Source organism: Aythya fuligula, unplaced genomic scaffold (genome assembly GCF_009819795.1).
Source record: "Aythya fuligula isolate bAytFul2 unplaced genomic scaffold, bAytFul2.pri scaffold_84_arrow_ctg1, whole genome shotgun sequence".
In the NCBI taxonomy this organism is placed as follows: Eukaryota; Metazoa; Chordata; class Aves; order Anseriformes; family Anatidae; genus Aythya; species Aythya fuligula.
The window spans coordinates 1-18,530 of NW_022474013.1; the positions used below are offsets into that span (position 1 = coordinate 1).

General features: G+C 55.3%; 2 protein-coding genes across 3 annotated transcripts; both read right to left on the minus strand.

Annotated features, from left to right (window-relative positions):
- Nucleotides 1-2,010: 2,010 nt before the first annotated feature.
- LOC116501737 (olfactory receptor 10K1-like) lies at nucleotides 2,011-5,692 on the minus strand. Its single transcript, XM_032207312.1, has 2 exons — nucleotides 4,731-5,692; nucleotides 2,011-2,158 (listed from the first exon to the last, which is right to left on the minus strand). Exons 1-2 carry the CDS (start codon nucleotides 5,690-5,692, stop codon nucleotides 2,011-2,013), a joined length of 1,110 nt encoding a protein of 369 aa, XP_032063203.1.
- Nucleotides 5,693-6,984: 1,292 nt separating this feature from the next.
- Nucleotides 6,985-12,902, minus strand: LOC116501736 (guanylate-binding protein 1-like). Of its 2 annotated transcripts, none has more exons than XM_032207310.1 (11): nucleotides 12,806-12,902; nucleotides 12,177-12,387; nucleotides 11,948-12,075; nucleotides 11,431-11,540; nucleotides 10,934-11,151; nucleotides 10,572-10,814; nucleotides 10,027-10,301; nucleotides 8,155-8,367; nucleotides 7,928-8,030; nucleotides 7,632-7,801; nucleotides 6,985-7,473 (listed from the first exon to the last, which is right to left on the minus strand). In XM_032207310.1, the coding sequence occupies exons 2-11, from the start codon at nucleotides 12,367-12,369 to the stop codon at nucleotides 7,372-7,374; spliced, it is 1,755 nt and encodes a 584-aa protein (XP_032063201.1). In that variant the 5' UTR covers nucleotides 12,370-12,387; nucleotides 12,806-12,902; the 3' UTR covers nucleotides 6,985-7,371. The 2 variants fall into 2 exon arrangements, with proteins under 2 accessions (XP_032063201.1, XP_032063202.1); XM_032207311.1 differs by having other exon boundaries at nucleotides 12,177-12,390.
- Nucleotides 12,903-18,530: the final 5,628 nt, after the last annotated feature.

An 18,530-nucleotide genomic window follows, 5' to 3' on the forward strand; every position in this document is an offset into this window, starting at 1 on the left:
TTCCCTTACCTCTCCTCTGCCCAGCCAGCCTGTTCAGGAGGTAGGACTTGCCGCTGCGGTACGGCCCGGCGATGGCCACCACCACCATGGGCTGCGTGATCTCTGACAGCAGCTGCAGGGCCCCCGGCTGCACCACGAGCCCCTTCCCCTTCTTGTTCTTGATTAGGCAGACGGGCTCTGGCATCCGGATTTCAGATGCCATTGCTCACAGCCGCGCAGCCTGCTGGGGAGACGGGCTGCTTAGCAAGGCGGGGGCACCCCGCCCCAGGGACATCGTCACCCGACTTCATTTCCCCAAGTCAAGCAGAAAGGATGCCCTAGCTTCCTCCCTGCGTACCTCCTCTTTTTACCCCCTCCAGGCTGAAGCTTCGGGGATCTCATGAAGATCTGCACCGTGCCCGATCCCCCCACAGGGTCCGAGCCTGGGGCAGGTACTAGGGGGTCGCACACAGGCTCCCAGCCCCCCCGTTCCCTTTGCTCCATCCCGGAGCAAAGACGGAGCCAACCTCCGCACCTCTCTGTCCTCCCCCCGGCAGGGAGCTCTTCAGCTCGCTGGGGTCCGTGGGATCCCTTTCCTGTGCCCCCTGCCCTTAGCTGCCTGCGAGGGGCAGGGGATGAGGGATGGGGATGGGACTCACCTTCACCTTCCTTGGGCTGCAACAGCTCTGAAACACCTTGGGTGCTGCCTTATGTCCCCTGCCTTGGTCCAACCCTTCTCTTCCTGTTCTCGGAAATGACGGGGAGGAAAAATAGAAAGCGAAAGACAGTGACTGTGTGAGATATGTTCACCTGATTCGTGTCAGTGTGGAACAATGCTAGGGCCGCATGGTATGATGAATGTGACCTTCTGTCTTACATACCCTTGTATAAGCACAAGTCTAAGAAAAACAGAGTGGTTAATGTATATAATTCTTGTGTCTTGCAAAGGAATGTTTTGGCAATTCGTGTCAATAGAGAGCTTGAAGGGAAGTGTATTTCTAGGCTTTTCCTTGAAGTCTCTGATGTCTGGGGGGGGTTCAGAATAACTGCTAACTATTATGACTATTGCATGGGACACTATGCAAGTCTCTGCTATCTGGCCAGGAGATGAAGGAGACGGGGAGAGCTGAAGAACAACTAGAAGACAAAGCTTGCAGGGGATGTTGCACAAGTCTCTGACATACAGCCAAGTTGGACAAAGGAGAAGGACAAGAGGGAGGAAGACTTTGAGCCTTCAGCACGAGAGACCCCCAGAGGGACCCCCGGAGACTGATACGCATGCTCCAGTAGGAGGGTTTGGATTCCAGAAACTAATTATAATAACCCTGGTTTTTTTAGAAGTAGTAATGACTATGTATCAGCCTAGGAGCATAAAAATCAGCTGCTTGATGTAACTGCTGTGCGTCTTGGTGGAGCAGAGACTCCTGGCGCACCCAGCACTGTTTGCTTACCTCTATTCCTTTAATAAATTGTAAACTTTGATTATAGTCCTATTTTGAAGACTGAGCCATTTATTACAACCAGATGTCAGGAACACCGTCCTCTGCCTTACCCTTTGGCTGGGATAGGGTGACTTCTCTTACTGCTGGCTGCGACTGCACTGCGTTGGGATGTAGGATGCGAATACTCTTGGCAACTGGGGTGGTTTGAGCCGGAATCACCCAAGTATCTCACTTAGGTGATAAAAACGGAGGTAAAAGCTTGTGGCTTAACCCAGAGTCACGCTGAGGTGCTAAAAAAGCAAAGCTAAAAACTTGTGGGTTGAGATAAAGACCATTTAATAGGACAGAAAACGAAGGGATAATAACAATGACGTCCCATGGCGTGGGATATCCCTTTGGCCAGGTTGGCTCTGCCGTGTCTCCTCACAGCTTCTTGTGTACCCGCAGCCTCCTGGCTGCTCGGGCAGCACGAGAGGCTGAAAAGTCTCTCTGAAAAGGCTTAAGGACTTAGGAGAGCTTTGGGCATCGCTTCGAGGTGCAGAGGGGCACCGGGAGGTGCGGTGTGCCCCGGTCTTTCCTCTGCCAGGAGTCAGAAGACGCTGGTGCATTCCCTCACTGGTTTCTCGGGTGTGCCCAATGCTTTCTTCTTCCTTTCATGCTCTGCCTTTCCCCACATCTCCTCCAGCCAGTCCTGGCCATGGTGAGCGCCCTCCTTTCTCTTGATGGCCTCTGGAGGCCTGGGAGCCCCCAGTCACAAGAAGGTTGATAATAAATAAATAAAAGGAATAATAAAACGATGCTGCAAGGAGATGGAGCTGTTTTGCAAGGCAGAGCCGCTGCAAGGGACTTTCCAGAGCGACGCTGCACCGATACTTGGAGGAGCAGAAGTGTCTCCTCATCGTGAGCTTTGATTTGACAGCAGAGTAAAATCTGCTGGATTTTATGGAAGAACAGGTTTTCCACAAGATTCCCGCTTGGCCCCATTATGCCACGGTATTACGGGTGTTGTCACGAACGAGGGAAGCAGCTGCCATTTTCTAGGAGGAGCTGGTAAATGCAGTGCTCCACTGGGGTTTGGCAAGTGGTTTCGCTTTGTTGTTTGTTTTTGGTTTAGTTTAGTTTGGGTTTTTCTTTCCATTTCATCAGCCCCTAGGTGAAAGCCATACACTTGTTCTGGCCAGAATCCTCAAACACTTCAAAAAGAAATTAAAAAACCCCTTGTGTTTCCTTGAGATCTGAAGGAAGGAAACATCACTGAGCAGTGCAGAAGGCACCCAGTGACTGCAGATAGTCTCAGGACATCCAGCCATATTTTTGTTGTTGTTGTTTTGTTGTTGTTGTTGTTGTTGTTTTGTTTTTAACAAAGCAATGTCTAGGAGAGGCTTCCCCCTTACCATATGACTGGCAGTGCCTAGGCAGTGCCTATAGGATCATGGAATTATTAGGGTTGGAAAAGCCCTCCGAGATCCAAGGTCCAACTGTCCCCCTACCACCAATGTCACCCACTAAACCATGTCCCCAGGCACCACGTCCAACCTCTCCTTGAACACCCCCAGGGACGGCGACTCCACCACCTCCCTGAGGAACCTGTCCCTACGCCTGACTGCTCTTTCTGAGAAGAAATGTCTCCTCATTTGCCACTGGAACGTCCCCTGGCACAACTTGAGGCCATTCCCTCTGGTCCTATCACTGGCTACCTGTGAGAGAAGACCGACTCCCCAGCTCCCCACAGCTTCCTTTCACGGAGTTGTAGAGAGCAAGGAGCTCTGCCCTGAGCCTCCCCTTCTCCAGACTGAACAACCCCAGTTCCCTCAGCTGCTCCTCATAGGACTTGTGCTCCACAGAGGCATAGAAAATCCAGATACCACCCATGCCCCCCCTCCAGAAGGTGAGGCAGAACTTCTCAAGCCAGACTAGGACAACTTGGGTTCAACCTCTGGTGCAGGCGCTGTCAGCAAAGGTTGCTGGTGCTCGACGAGGGGTGATTAACCTTCCACATCCATGTACACATTCACGATTTTCTGCTTTGGCAGCACCTTCCCAACACCGAGGAGCCAAGGCTCCGGTTTCTCTCACAGTTCTGGTCAGAGCTGTGCGACAAGCCAAAGGCAAGGGGATTTTCCAGAGTGCCGGCTTCAATCCCATTCAAATCTGTTACGGGGTTATAATCACAGACTGCAAAGGAGACCACTGGAGGTTTAGTAAAACAAAATAAAAGCCAGAATGACAACATGACACGTCTCCCCTTGCTGTGTAAGCTGTGAGGGAGTGAGGAGGGCCGTCTCTTCCCCAAGGGATGGGAGCCAAGGGGGGCAAAGCGGCCGACAGCACAGTAGCCTCCCTGGCCAAGAGCAAGCCCCACGGTGCCCGAGTGAGGTGAGCAGGGCAGAACTGGGGACAGAAGCCAGGCTCAACCAACAGCCCAGGTCAGCAGGCAGGTCTGGGCCCAAAACGTCAATCTTTAGGCCCGCACCAGGCCCCACGATGGCCAAGGCTGGGAAGTCAGCCTGCGGGCAGGAGCCATGAGCGTGGCCATGGCACGAAACCAGCTCCTCTACAAAATACACCCGTCGAGTTCTGGAAGCCCCAAAGCAAGCTTAAACGGGACCCACAGGCGGGGACTGGGGTGGGTGGAAGCCCCGCGTGAGGCTGCGGAGGCCATCGAGGCCTGCGGCCCCTCAGCGCCCTCGGCCATTGTGGAAAGGCCAGCGACTGAGGAGGTTCCTCGAGTCTGCAAAACGGAGATGTTGTTCCCATCTTCCAGACAAGCATGAAGGTGGATGCAGGAACTAAAGACACGTGCTGAATTGGGACGGGATCGGTGAATTCTGGAGGAGATACCGGGGGCGCCTGATGGCGGCCTTCTCCTCAAGGGGGGCCACGGGAAGGCTGGAGAGGGACTCTGTCAGGGAGAGTAGTGGTAGGACAAGGAATAAGGGATTTAAACCAAAACAGGGCAGATTTAGATTAGATTTGAGGGAGAAATAATTTCTTATGAGGGTGCTGAGGCACTGGGGTGTCACCCAGAGGAGCCCAAGGCCAAGTTGGATGGGGCTGGGGGCAGCCTGGCCTAGGGGAAGGTGTCCCTGCCCTTGGCAGGGGGGCTCTAGAATCATAAAATCATGGTTTGGGTTATGAGAGACCTCGAATATCATCCAATTCCAACAATTAGATGATCTAATTAGATGAAGGAAGGGAACTCCTAACTGCCTGCTGTGACACAATGTGCACAAGGGGGACGGAAAAGGAGCGATGCTTTTTGGAAGGGGAGGCTTCCAGCTGGAAACATCCACTGGGGACGTAGCACACCTTGACCTCTTTCCTGGAAAACATTCTGGAGAAATTTGTGTTTTCCTGATGGCTTTGCGGAGAGCTGCTTTGACGTCCTTGTTCCTCAGGGTGTAAATCATGGGGCTGAGCAGGGGGGTGAGGATGGTGTAAGTGACCGAGATCAGCGCGTCCTGGCCCGACCAGGAGCTGGAGCCCGGCCTCAGGTAGATGAGGGAGGCGCAGGCGTAGTGCACGAGCACCACGGCCAGGTGGGCGCTGCAGGTGGAGAAGGCTTTGTGCCTCCCCGCGGCCGAGGGGATGCGCAGGACGTCGGCGAGGATGAAGAGGTACGAAGCCAGGAGCAGCGTCAGCGGGACCATCAGGGCGAAGACGCCCAGCGCCACGATAACGGCCTCGCCGGCGTCGCTCTGCCTGAAGGCCACGCGGAGGACGGGGGAGATGTCGCAGAAGAAGTGCTCGAGCTGCCGGCTGGCCTGGAACGGCGAGCAGAACACCAGGGGGGTGACCAGCTGGGCCACCAGCAGCCCGCTGAGCGCCGACGCGGCCACCAGCTGCGCGCAGAGCCGCCGGGTCATGATGCTGCTGTAGGCCAGCGGGCGGCAGACGGCGACGCAGCGGTCGTAGCCCATGGCCGCCAGGAGGAAGGAGTGGGAGCAGCCCAGCAGGAGGAAGAAGTACATCTGGACGGCGCAGCCCAAGAAGGAAATGGCTTTTCTCTCCGCCACCAAGTCCACCAGCATCTTGGGGACGATCACGAGGGTGTAGCAGGTCTCGGAAAAGGACAGGACGCAGAGGAAGAAGTACATGGGTGTGTGAAGGCTCCGCTCCACCCTTATGACGGTCATGATAGCCGTGTTCATGCTCAGTGTGAGCAGGTAGAGAAGCAAAAACACCCCGAAGAGCAGCTTCTGCAGCTCCGCCAGGCTGGAGAACCCCACGAAGATGAAGTCGGTGGCCATCGTTTGGTTTTCACTGCCCATGGAAGCTTTCCGCAAGGAGCCAGGCCAAAGAGGGGCGAAAGAGCTTCAAGGGGGGGTTGTCTGCTGCCGTGCCAAGGAGAATTTGCCCCAGCGCCCCTCAGCAGACCCCTTCCCGGTCTCTGTGCCCCCACCACGGGCTCTGTTCCTGACATTAGCAGGGTGCACGTGTGGGCTTGGGGCTGGTGAGCGCTGCGGGCAGCCCTCGGCCTCGCTGCAGCTCCCGGTGCTCCCCAAGCAACTCAAGGACCCCCGGCTCCCCTCACCAAGCCGCAGTGGCTGTCAGGGTGGGTGCACGGCCACCGGGGCTCACCCGGGGCATGGCAGCCCCCGCGGGGAAGTCCCGTTGCTCGTCTTGTAGCAGGGAAAGCGGTATCTGCAAGGGCAGGTGCTGCGAGGGCAGGCGAGTCACGGGCTGGAAGGTGGGGCAGGGGACGCAAGATGTCGCGGGGGAACTCCTGGAATTGGGGAAAGTGGCTCCTAGGGGCTGCAGGAGGGGGGAAGCGGTGCTGCAGAGCCTCCTGCTCGTTCAAGGGGCACGTGGGCTGTGAGAGGGCGCGGAGCTGTGGCTGACGAGGTGCTGGAGCTGCTGGGGAAGCAGAGCAGGCAAAGCAGGGCTTTGAGCAGCGCAGCCACCTCCGGCTGCAGTCCTGGACCCAGAACGGGGATTATTCCAGCGAGGGGAGAGTGCGAAAGGGTCTTGGCTCCCCTGCAGGACCAAGGGACATGGTGGCCTGGGGTGGCGTGGCTGGGCTTTCCCCTTCCACCCCCGATGGGCGTCAAGCAGAGGGGTTGGGTGGAACAAGGCTCGGACTTCGGGGTCCTGCCACGGGACCTCTCCCTCCCCTCCAGTCCCCGCAATGAGGGTGCAGAAAAGAAATCCGTGGGGCTGGAGCGGGGAAAAGAGCCCTGAAAGCACACCTGCGCTGGCCCGAGGGATGCTCAGGAGTGGAGAGGGCTTGGGGAGCTTTGGCACGCTCGTGGCTGCGGGCTTCTACGTGAGCCCCAGCCCTCCCATCCCCATGGGCAGGGGAACTGCAGCAATTAGCTCCAGAGGTGCACATTAACCCACCCAAGGGCGGTGATGTCCGCACCCCTTGCTAGTTGGTTGCAGTGGGCATAATTAAGAGCCAGCCTCCCTTAGGCAGACCCAAAATACCATTGGCAGCTCTCAGTAATGGCCACGTGCTGAAACCCAGGTTGGAGGATTTTGTATTATTATTATCTTATTTTTATTAATTTTTAATTTTATTATTTTTGCATTGCTTTTGCATTATTTTATTATTGCATTACTTTATTATTGCATTACTTTATTATTGCATTATTTTGTCTTTTTGAAAGCAATACACACCCGTAATGAAAGATGAAGAAAGGTCAATGTTGTCAGAGCCAGTGCTGACCCTTGGGTGTACTTTCTGAGCAATGGCAAAGGAGCAGAATCTCCCAGCTACGAGCTGATCAGCGAACCCACCCCGCGCCCCTAAGATTACGCTCCCCAGACAATTAGTTTCATTTCCAACTACGTGAAAGCATGAAAGCACTAGCTGGTGCAATGGCAGCGACCACAGAGGTCACTGCCACACCCTGTCCTTTGCAGCAAGGACTTGCAGAGTTTAGCAGAATTGTACTTGGTATCAAGAAGCACGCTACATCATTTGTTCCAAAAGCTCAAACCACATTTTTTATCTGGGGCCATCACTGGATTTGCCACCGGGCTTGGAATTTTGCTGATCCTCAGGGTTGCTCTTCTTCTCGGAGCCACTTGTGGACTTGTTGTCCTGCTCCTGTGAAAATAGTCGGGTTTTCAGCAAGCCCAAAGCCTTCCTGCATGGTGTCTGCAGTGCAAGGGAGCCAAGAAGCAATGGGAGGGAGCCAGGCGGGCCCCCATCACCATTCCTGCCTGCCAGCCACAGCTCTGGGTACATCCTCTCTGCCATGGTACCTTTGATTGATGGTCGTTTTTATTCTCTTTCTCCTCCCGCTTCTTTCTCCAACGAGCCTTCATATCACTGAGTAACTTCAACAACATCTTTTTTTCGATCTCCCTCTCATCCAGCCTCTTCCTCTCAGCCTCCCTCTCCTGCTCAGCTCTCTCATACTGGGCTTTCAGATCTGTTGAGAGAGAAGCAAAGATGGCTCAAAGGCAGGAGATGAGCCCCAGGCCCCCAAGGAGTACTGTCCCTCCGTGCCGTGCCAGTCCCTCTCCAGGCAGTGGCATTTCTCCAGCCCCAAAATTACTTTCTATCTGCTCTTCCTTCTCGGTCAGCTCATGGTCGACTTTGAGGATGGTTCTGGCCATAGACTCTCTCTTCTGGAGGAAATCCTGCAGCGCAGCATCCGCCTGCAGGGACATGGGGAGGGCAGGAGTCAAGGGGTGAAGCAGCAGCTCCAGGCAAGTGGTTTTTTTGGGGGGGCGGTGGGACGTGGAGCCTCTGCCCTCGCCTCGGAGCTGTTCATGTTCCTACCTTCACCCCCTTGCCAGGCAGTTTCCTGTATTGCTCCACCAGTGCCTGCTGATCTCTTTGGAAGAGCTGGTAGCCCCCCAACATGAAGTAGACCCCGTCATTGATCCGTCTGTCCAAGTCCTGGAAGAGCTCCTGGAGGGCGGCCGTGCACTTCTCGTGGGATACCCGCTCGTTCCGCATCCAGAAATGTTCCTTAAGTGCCTCTAACTGGACCTGTGCAGAAGGACACAGAGGGAAGGCTTCAGCCCAGGTTGAGTGGCTTCCACCTCTCTCAACCAGGCAAAAAAAAAAATGCCTGTTGAGCACTGGAACGGGCTTCCCAGGGAGGCTGTGGAGTTTTCTTCCCCATGGAGATATTCGAGATTTATCTGGATGCCTACCTGGGCAACCTGCCCTAGGGAACCTGCTTTGATTCTCGAGGTCCCTTCCAAGCCCTACAGTTCCGTGTGTGAGAATAAAGCCAGGCTGGCAGGGAAATGGGGCTCTGCAGCCTGTGGGGTGATCAGCGGGGAGGTGAAGCCCCCATGGGCTGCAGACAGGGAAGCTAACTCCCGTCGCAACAGCCAGAACCCCCGTGAGATAAACCTTTCCTGCGTATTACTGTCAGACTTGGTGTCTTCTAAAACCAGCCATTAGTAAAGAACCCAAAGCCCAAAAGTGTTTTTATGAATATATTTTATAAAAAATCTTTGTATGAATCTACTAATGGCAAGAGGCAGGCCGAGGAGAATCTCCATTCTTTACTGGAAGCAGGGGGCAATGTGACTGCTGAGGTTCTTAACGCCTCCTTTACTAGCCAGACCTCTTATCCTCGGGGTATTCAGCCTCCCGACCTGGAAGTCTGGGGCGGGGGCAGAAGAACCCCCCCACACTTCAGGCTGGGGACCTGCTGCTCCGCCTGGCCAAGTCCATGGGGCCAGATGGGATCCACCCGAGGGTGCTGAGGGAGCTGGCGGTGGGATTGCTGGGCTGCTTTCCATCATCTATCAGCGGTCATGGTCATCTGGGGAGGGCCCTGGAGACGTGCTAACGGGACACCCGTCTATAAAGAGGGTCGTAAGGAGGAGCCGGGGACCTACAGGCCTGTCAGCCTGAGCTCGGTGCCAGGGAAGGGGACGGAGCAGGTCTTGATGTGTGACCATGCAGCTGGTGACCGGTCACCAGTGGTGTTCCCCAGGGGTCGGTGTTGGGCCCATCCTCGTTAATATCTCCATGGAAGGCTTGGATGAGGGAACTGAGTAAGTTTGCAGGTGACACCAAGCTGGGGGAAGTGTCGATCTGCTGGAGGATAGGAAGGCCCTGCAGGGGGACCTGGGCAGGTTGGATCGATGGGCAGAGGCCAAGGGATGAGGTTCAACAAGGCCAAGTGCCAGGTCCTGCACTTGGGGCACAACAACCCCATGCAAGGCTACGCGTCTGGGGGCAGAGACACTACAGGTTTGGGGGCAGAGTGGCTGCAAAGCTCTGCAGAGGAAAAGGATTGGGGGTGTTGGTGGATGCTCGCCTGAAAATGAGCCAGCAGTGTGCCCAGGGGGCCAAGAAGGCCAACGGCATCCTGGCTTGCCTCAGGGATAGTGCGGCCAGCAGGACCAGGGAGGTGATCGTCCCCTGCTCCTGCACCTCAAGTGCTGGGTTCAGCTTTGGGCCCCTCACTACCAGAAGGACATCAAGAAATGTTGGACGTGGTGCTTGGGGACGTGGTTCAGTGGGTGACATCGGTGGTAGGGGGACGGTTGGACCAGATGACCCTGGAGGTCTTCTCCTACCCTAATGTTTCTATGATTAGAGGGCACGGCACTGGCCTGGCCAGCAGGGACCACACTGCTCCCCCCAGGCTAGGGGTGACGGTGTCCCTGGGGGGGCATCACCTACCGTGAGCTCTGCCTGGAACCGCTCCCTGCTCTCCTCGAAGGCCCGTGCCGTGAAGAGCCGCTTCGCCTCCTCCTCACACCGCGCGTGCAGCTCCAGCAGCTCCTGGGTGGTCTCCGTGGGCAGCCCCTGCTCCATCTGACTCTGGTACAAGGCCACGGCCTCCTTCAGCGCCGCCGAGTTTTCGATCTCTGCCAGCGCCAGCACCGCACTCTCCAGGCACGGCACAGCCCCTCTCTGGATGGCCTCCACGTAGCTCACCACCAGGGTCCCCAGCCCTGCCAGGGAGGGGTGACGGATCTGCAGCCCGACCAAAACGACCGGGGTCCTGCCCTAACCCCACTGCCAGGGGCCCCTCACGGCCCCGACCTTCTTTTTCTAGCTCTTTCCCAGCCACACGCGACAGCTAGGAGCTCCAAACCCAGAGGTAAGTGCCACAGCTGGCACAAAAACGCATCTGTGCCCCCCCCAGCAGCCTTTTGCTCTGCATCTGAGCCTTGTCCCGACACAGTCCCAAGAGCTTGGACCCTCGGGACACCGGTACTCACTGCTCCCCGTTATCTCGTGGCCACCAGGGATGGTCTTGGGGGGACAATTCTGCCCGATGTAGCTGCAGAAGCGCTCCTCCTGCTGCTGGAATTCAGGGTCGAGCATGTTGTCCGGGAGCTCCTCCAAGCGGGGCAGGTCCTTCTTCCTGGCTGGCTGGTCGAAAACGAAGCACTTGCGCTCCGGGAAGAGCTGGCGGATGCATTCCCGCAGCCGGTTGTAGCTCTGGGCCTCCTGGCTGCTCCCTGTGGGGCAACAAGGGGTCAGAAAAAGCCCCCAGGGCTCAGCCTCGCGGTGCCTTCCACCGCAGCCGTGTCTGGGGCTGTACACGTATGCATCCAGCGGCACGGCACCGCTCCCCTACCATCCTTCAACTTCAACGCGTTCTCCAGGTATTCGTCCTCGGAGATTTCCTTCCCGTCCACCTCCAGCTGCAGCGTGAAATCCCGGACAGCCCAGATGAAGGTTGGGAAGAACAGGGCTCGTCTGTCCGAACCCGGCTGCTCTTCTCCTGCCTGCACAGCTCCTGCCTCCTTGGGTGCTGTTTTCACCTGGACACACTCTGACAGCTTCAGCACATAGCTGGGGAGCCGGCTAAGGAAGTGGGGACCTCAGCTCTGAACACAGGGGCACCCCCGGCCCATGAACACTTGGCACTTTGTGGGCACTGGTGGAGCCTTTTGGGGGACAGAGGCCAGCCCGGTGCCACCAGGAAGAGGGAGAAAAGCCCCGGGGATACCGAGCAGGTCCCTGGGCACCACTGGGAGGTTTCCTCTCCCCACACAAGGAACTGCGGTATGGGATCCCCGTGGGCCCCAGGCAGGGAGCAGGGGGCACCCCGTGTGCGCCCACAAAGGATACTGCAGGTTGTCCATGGCCTGCTGGTCAATGGTGCCCTTGCTGTTGTAGATCAGGGTGCTGGAGAGCAGCACGGCCAGCACGAAGATCCACGTGTCGTTCTCGGTGTCGCCCTGGAACAACGACCCCAGGTTCTCACCTTATCCAGCAGCCCCATGCAAGACCCCTTCAGGCACGACCCCGAATGCCCGGACCCTGAGTGCTGCCAGCCAGCATCCCATGGCAAAACCATCCCCTGGGGAGACCCCACAGCATCTCCAGGGCTTCCCACATCTCTTTATCCTCAGCTCTTTCACTCTCAGGCTCCCACAACGTGTTCCCCGAGCTCCCCAGTCCTGCTCAGATGCCATTTGCCAGGCAAGCAGAAGAATTTGGCAGCTCGTTCACCCCGCCAGCCCTCTCCTCACTCCCCGGGCTTTCTGCCCCACGGCTTCAGCTCCGGTTCCAGCAGAGGCTCCTTCCTGGAAGGGACTAAACCCAGAAAGCCCAGGCGCGAGGGAAGTCCCCGCTTCTCCCCCACCTTCTCAGTGTCTCCCAGCCCCTCGGTGTCCAGCAGCACCAGTGCGTATCCAGGCTTGCAGGGGTGAGGCACGCACCATATCCAGATTCCTTTGGTGTGCGCCCGCACGCTGGAGCCCAGGGAGAAACCTGGGGGTGCAAAGAGCCTCAGCAGCGTGAAATACCGAGCAGGAGAAGCCGAGCACCTCGGCCAGCCCAGGGGATGTGCACATCTCATCCCCTTCCCTTACCTCTCCTCTGCCCAGCCAGCCTGTTCAGGAGGTAGGACTTGCCGCTGCGGTACGGCCCGGCGATGGCCACCACCACCATGGGCTGCGTGATCTCTGACAGCAGCTGCAGGGCCCCCGGCTGCACCACGAGCCCCTTCCCCTTCTTGTTCTTGATTAGGCAGACGGGCTCCGGCTTCTGGATTTTGGATGCCATTGCTCACAGCCGCGCAGCCTGCTGGGGAGACGGGCTGCTTAGCAAGGCGGGGGCACCCCGCCCCAGGAACATCGTCACCCGACTTCATTTCCCCAAACAAAGCAGAAAGGATGCCCTAGCTTCCTCCCTGCGTACCTCCTCTTTTTACCCCCTCCAGGCTGAAGCTTCGGGGATCTCATGAAGATCTGCACCGTGCCCGATCCCCCCACAGGGTCCGAGCCTGGGGCAGGTACTAGCGGGTCGCACACAGGCTCCCAGCCCCCCCGTTCCCTTTGCTCCATCCCAGAGCAAAGACGGAGCCAACCTCCGCACCTCTCTGTCCTCCCCCCGGCAGGGAGCTCTTCGGCTCGCTGGGGTCCGTGGGATCCCTTTCCTGTGCCCCCTGCCCATAGCTGCCTGCGTGGGGCTGGGGATGAGGGATGGGGATGGGACTCACCTTCAGCTTCCCGGGCCTGCAGAGCTCTGAAACACCTTGGGTGCTGCCTTATGCCCCCTGCCTTGGTCCAACCCTTCTCTTCCTGTTCTCGGAAATGACGGGGAGGAAAAATAGAAAGCGGAAGACTGACCGTGTGAGATATGTTCATCGTTCATCTGATTCGTGTCAGTATGGAACAATGCTAGGGCCGCATGGTATGATGAATGTGACCTTCTGTCTTACATACCCTTGTATAAGCACAAGTCTAAGAAAAACAGAGTGGTTAATGTATATAATTCTTGTGTCTTGCAAAGGAATGTTTTGGCAATTCGTGTCAATAGCGAGCTTGAAGGGAAGCGTATTTCTAGGCTTTTCCTTGAAGTCTCTGATGTCTGGGGGGGGTTCAGAATAACTGCTAACTATTATGACTATTGCATGGGACACTATGCAAGTCTCTGCTATCTGGCCAGGAGATGAAGGAGACGGGGAGAGCTGAAGAACAACTAGAAGACAAAGCTTGCAGGGGATGTTGCACAAGTCTCTGACATACAGCCAAGTTGGACAAAGGAGAAGGACAAGAGGGAGGAAGACTTTGAGCCTTCAGCACGAGAGACCCCCAGAGGGACCCCCAGAGACTGATACGCATGCTCCAGTAGGAGGGTTTGGATTCCAGAAACTAATTATAATAACCCTGTATTTTTTAGAAGTAGTAATGACTATGTATCAGCCTAGGAGCATAAAAATCAGCTGCTTGATGTAACTGCTGTGCGTCTTGGTGGAGCAGAGACTCCTGGTGCACCCAGCACTGTTTGCTTACCTCTATTCCTTTAATAAATTGTAAACTTTGATTATAGTCCTATTTTGAAGACTGAGCCATTTATTACAACCAGATGTCACGAGCACCGTCCTCTGCCTTACCCTTTGGCTGGGATAGGGTGACTTCTCTTACTGCTGGCTGCGACTGCACTGCGTTGGGATGTAGGATGCGAATACTCTTGGCAACTGGGGTGGTTTGAGCCGGAATCACCCAAGTATCTCACTTAGGTGATAAAAAACGGAGGTAAAAGCTTGTGGCTTAACCCAGAGTCACGCTTAGGTGCTAAAAATGCAAAGCTAAAAACTTGTGGGTTGAGATAAAGACCATTTAATAGGACAGAAAACGAAGGGATAATAACAATGACGTCCCATGGCGTGGGATATCCCTTTGGCCAGGTTGGCTCTGCCGTGTCTCCTCACAGCTTCTTGTGTACCCGCAGCCTCCTGGCTGCTCGGGCAGCACGAGAGGCTGAAAAGTCTCTCTGAAAAGGCTTAAGGACTTAGGAGAGCTTTGGGCATCGCTTCGAGGTGCAGAGGGGCACCGGGAGGTGCGGTGTGCCCCGGTCTTTCCTCTGCCAGGAGTCAGAAGATGCTGGTGCATTCCCTCACTGGTTTCTCGGGTGTGCCCAATGCTTTCTTCTTCCTTTCATGCTCTGCCTTTCCCCACATCTCCTCCAGCCAGTCCTGGCCATGGTGAGCGCCCTCCTTTCTCTTGATGGCCTCTGGAGGCCTGGGAGCCCCCAGTCACAAGAAGGTTGATAATAAACAAATAAAAGGAATAATAAAACGATGCTGCAAGTAGATGGAGCTGTTTTGCAAGGCAGAGCCGCTGCAAGGGACTTTCCAGAGCGACACTGCAGCGGTACTTGGAGGAGCAGAAGTGTCTCCTCATCGTGAGCTTTGATTTGACAGCAGAGTAAAATCTGCTGGATTTTATGGAAGAACAGGTTTTCCACAAGATTCCCACTTGGCCCCATTTTGCCACGGTATTACGGGTGTTGTCACGAACGAGGGAGGCAGCTGCCATTTTCCCAGGAGGAGCTGGTAAATGCAGTGCTCCACTGGGGTTTGGCAAGTTGTTTCGCTGTGTTGTTTGTTTTTGGTTTAGTTTAGTTTGGGTTTTTCTTTCCATTTCATCAGCCCCTAGGTGAAAGCCATACACTTGTTCTGGCCAGAATCCTCAAACACTTCAAAAAGAAATTAAAAAACCCCTTGTGTTTCCTTGAGATCTGAAGGAAGGAAACATCACTGAGCAGTGCAGAAGGCACCCAGTGACTGCAGATAGTCTCAGGACATCCAGCCATATTTTTGTTGTTGTTGTTTTGTTGTTGTTGTTGTTTTGTTTTGTTTTGTTTTGTTTTTAACAAAGCAATGTCTAGGAGAGGCTTCCCCCTTACCATATGACTGGCAGTGCCTAGGCAGTGCCTATAGGATCATGGAATTATTAGGGTTGGAAAAGCCCTCCGAGATCCAAGGTCCAACTGTCCCCCTACCACCAATGTCACCCACTAAACCATGTCCCCAGGCACCACGTCCAACCTCTCCTTGAACACCCCCAGGGACGGCGACTCCTTCACCTCCCTGGGCAACCCGTCCCAACGCCTGACTGCTCTTTCTGAGAAGAAATGTCTCCTCATTTGCCACTGGAACGTCCCCTGGCACAACTTGAGGCCATTCCCTCTGGTCCTATCCCTGGTTACCTGTGAGAGAAGACCGACTCCCCAGCTCCCCACAGCTTCCTTTCACGGAGTTGTAGAGAGCAAGGAGCTCTGCCCTGAGCCTCCCCTTCTCCAGACTGAACAACCCCAGTTCCCTCAGCCGCTCCTCATAGGACTTGTGCTCCACAGAGGCATAGAAAATCCAAATACCACCCATGCCCCCCCTCCAGAAGGTGAGGCAGAACTTCTCAAGCCAGACTAGGACAACTTGGGTTCAACCTCTGGTGCAGGCGCTGTCAGCAAAGGTTGCTGGTGCTCGACGAGGGGTGATTAACCTTCCACATCCATGTACGCATTCACGATTTTCTGCTTTGGCAGCACCTTCCCAACACCGAGGAGCCAAGGCTCCGGTTTCTCTCACAGTTCTGGTCAGAGCTGTGCGACAAGCCAAAGGCAGGGGGATTTTCCAGAGTGCCGGCTTCAATCCCATTCAAATCTGTTACGGGGTTATAATCACAGACTGCAAAGGAGACCACTGGAGGTTTAGTAAAACAAAATAAAAGCCAGAATGACAACATGACACGTCTCCCCTTGCTGTGTAAGCTGTGAGGGAGTGAGGAGGGCTGTCTCCTCCCCAAGGGATGGGAGCCAAGGGGGGCAAAGCGGCCGACAGCACAGTAGCCTCCCTGGCCAAGAGCAAGCCCCACGGTGCCCGAGTGAGGTGAGCAGGGCAGAACTGGGGACAGAAGCCAGGCTCAACCAACAGCCCAGGTCAGCAGGCAGGTCTGGGCCCAAAACGTCAATCTTTAGGCCCACACCAGGCCCCACGATGGCCAAGGCTGGGAAGTCAGCCTGCGGGCAGGAGCCATGAGCGTGGCCACGGCTAGAAACCAGCTCCTCTACAAAATACACCCGTCGAGTTCTGGAAGCCCCAAAGCGAGATTAAACGGGACCCACAGGCAGGGACTGGGGTGGGTGGAAGTCCCGGGTGAGGCTGCGGAGGCCATCGAGGCCTGCAGCCCCTCAGCGCCCTCGGTCATGGTAGAAAGGCCAGCGACCGAGGAGGTTCCTCGAGTCTGCAAAACGGAGATGTTGTTCCCATCTTCCAGACAAGCATGAAGGTGGATGCAGGAACTAAAGACACGTGCTGAATTGGGACGGGATCGGTGAATTCTGGAGGAGATACCGGGGGCGCCTGATGGCGGCCTTCTCCTCAAGGGGGGCCACGGGAAGGCTGGAGAGGGACTCTGTCAGGGAGAGTAGTGGTAGGACAAGGAATAAGGGATTTAAACCAAAACAGGGCAGATTTAGATTAGATTTCAGGGAGAAATAATTTCTTATGAGGGTGCTGAGGCACTGGGGTGTTGCCCAGAGGAGCCCAAGGCCAAGTTGGATGGGGCTGGGGGCAGCCTGGCCTAGGGGAAGGTGTCCCTGCCCTTGGCAGGGGGCTCTAGAATCATAAGATCATGGTTTGGGTTATGAGAGACCTCGAATATCATCTAATTCCAACAATTAGATGATCTAATTAGATGAAGGAAGGGAACTCCTAACGACCTGCTGTGACACAATGTGCACAAAGGGGTGCGGGATGTTGTGAACCTTGACCATAGCAAGACATCTGCCACCACCTCCCATGGTTTATTTCTCAGCAAATCAGTGAGACAGGGATGGATAGAGGGTATTAAGATAAATATAAATAGATTAAATAGATTAGATAGATAGATAGATAGATAGGTAGATAGGTAGATAGGTAGATAGGTAGATAGGTAGATAGAGTGTGTGGGAAATTGCCGGCACCCTCAGGCACAAATGCGATCAGCAGCACCACGTCCCGTGATTATTTTGGTGCTAGCTTATCCGTCAGCGATCAACACTTGGGCCAGTGCTGTTTAACGTCGTCACCAATCCCCCGGGGATTAAAAAATTGGGGCAGAGCGAGGATTAGTATGCACAATGCCATGCAGTGAGTGCTTAGGGGGGTGCTGGGCCTGACACAAAAATTGCTTTTTTGTCACAGTGGGGGCTGGATACATGTGGCAAAATGTCAAAAATAAAAAAAAAAAAAAAAGGGAGGGGGGGGGAAAAATGAGGCAAAGGAGCTGTAACACCCAGCTACAGACCACAGTAGAAAGTAGAAAGATTTGAGATCTGAATCCTGGGTGGCTGGTAAGAGAAAAGGGGGTTCAGTGGCCATCCATTTTCTGATGGCGAGGAACCTCCTTTTCCTTTTCCTTTTCCTTTTCCTTTTCCTTTTCCTTTTCCTTTTCCTTTTCCATTCCCTTTCCCCTCTTCCTTGTCTGCAGACTCCAGTAGGATACCTTCTGGATCGATATCAGGGACTATTGGCATTGCTGACTCTTTAAGATGAAAAATAAAGAAACCTGAAAAAGGCAGAGATCCATTTCTCCTTAGCCAGCCACTGCAGTCTTCCCTTATTCATTCCACCCAGTATTTCCCCGCTCGGCCACGCAAGACTTGAAGACAATTATGGCCAGCGTCATGGCTAATTAGGACTTCTGTTTTAACGTGTACATTTGTGCAGATGCCGAGAGGGAGCCAAAGAGAACTCTCAGGAGGTCAAAGTCAGAAGCAAACTCGGAGGTTTCTGAAACTCTTAACGGGTCCCACCGGCGGCCACCCCAAATGCAGTTGTCCCTCCGGGAGCTTTGCCACCTCCCCACCGATCCTCCCCTCTCCCCAGCCTCACTTTTTTTTTTTTTCTCCCATCTCCCTGGCTTTGCCGATGTCTTCCCGGCCCCGCTGGGCGCTGCTTAAAAATGCAGCTTGGCCGCGGTGCCTGGGGACGTGGTTTAGTGGTGACATTGGTGGTAGGACCAGAGGATCCCGGGGGGCTTTTCCAAACCTAATTATTCTGGGATTCTGTAATTTTGTAATTCAGGGGTTTGCCAGTGCCCGAGTTCCCCCAAAAGCTCCCTGCTCACCAAAAGCCCTTCTCCCAAACTCGCTTCCAGCCTTATTTTGACGCTCTCTCCCCCGCCTAAACATCCGATCTTGTGCTGCCCCTAAATCCTGGCCCTGTTTCTGCTCCAAATATCTTCTTTCTTCGAGGTCGCTGCCACCCCCGGATTACTCAGGGCCTCCAGCACTCGGCCCTTCCCCGCTCCTTCCGCAGCCTGGGCTCAAATGGCCGAGGGTTCCCCCTCCCCGCCCTCCCCGCAGCCCCCTCGATCCAATTGGGACCTTGGCGTCGCCCGCCGGATTCCCCCAAGGGACCGACGGAGTCTGAGACTTCTGCAAAATTGTGTATTTAG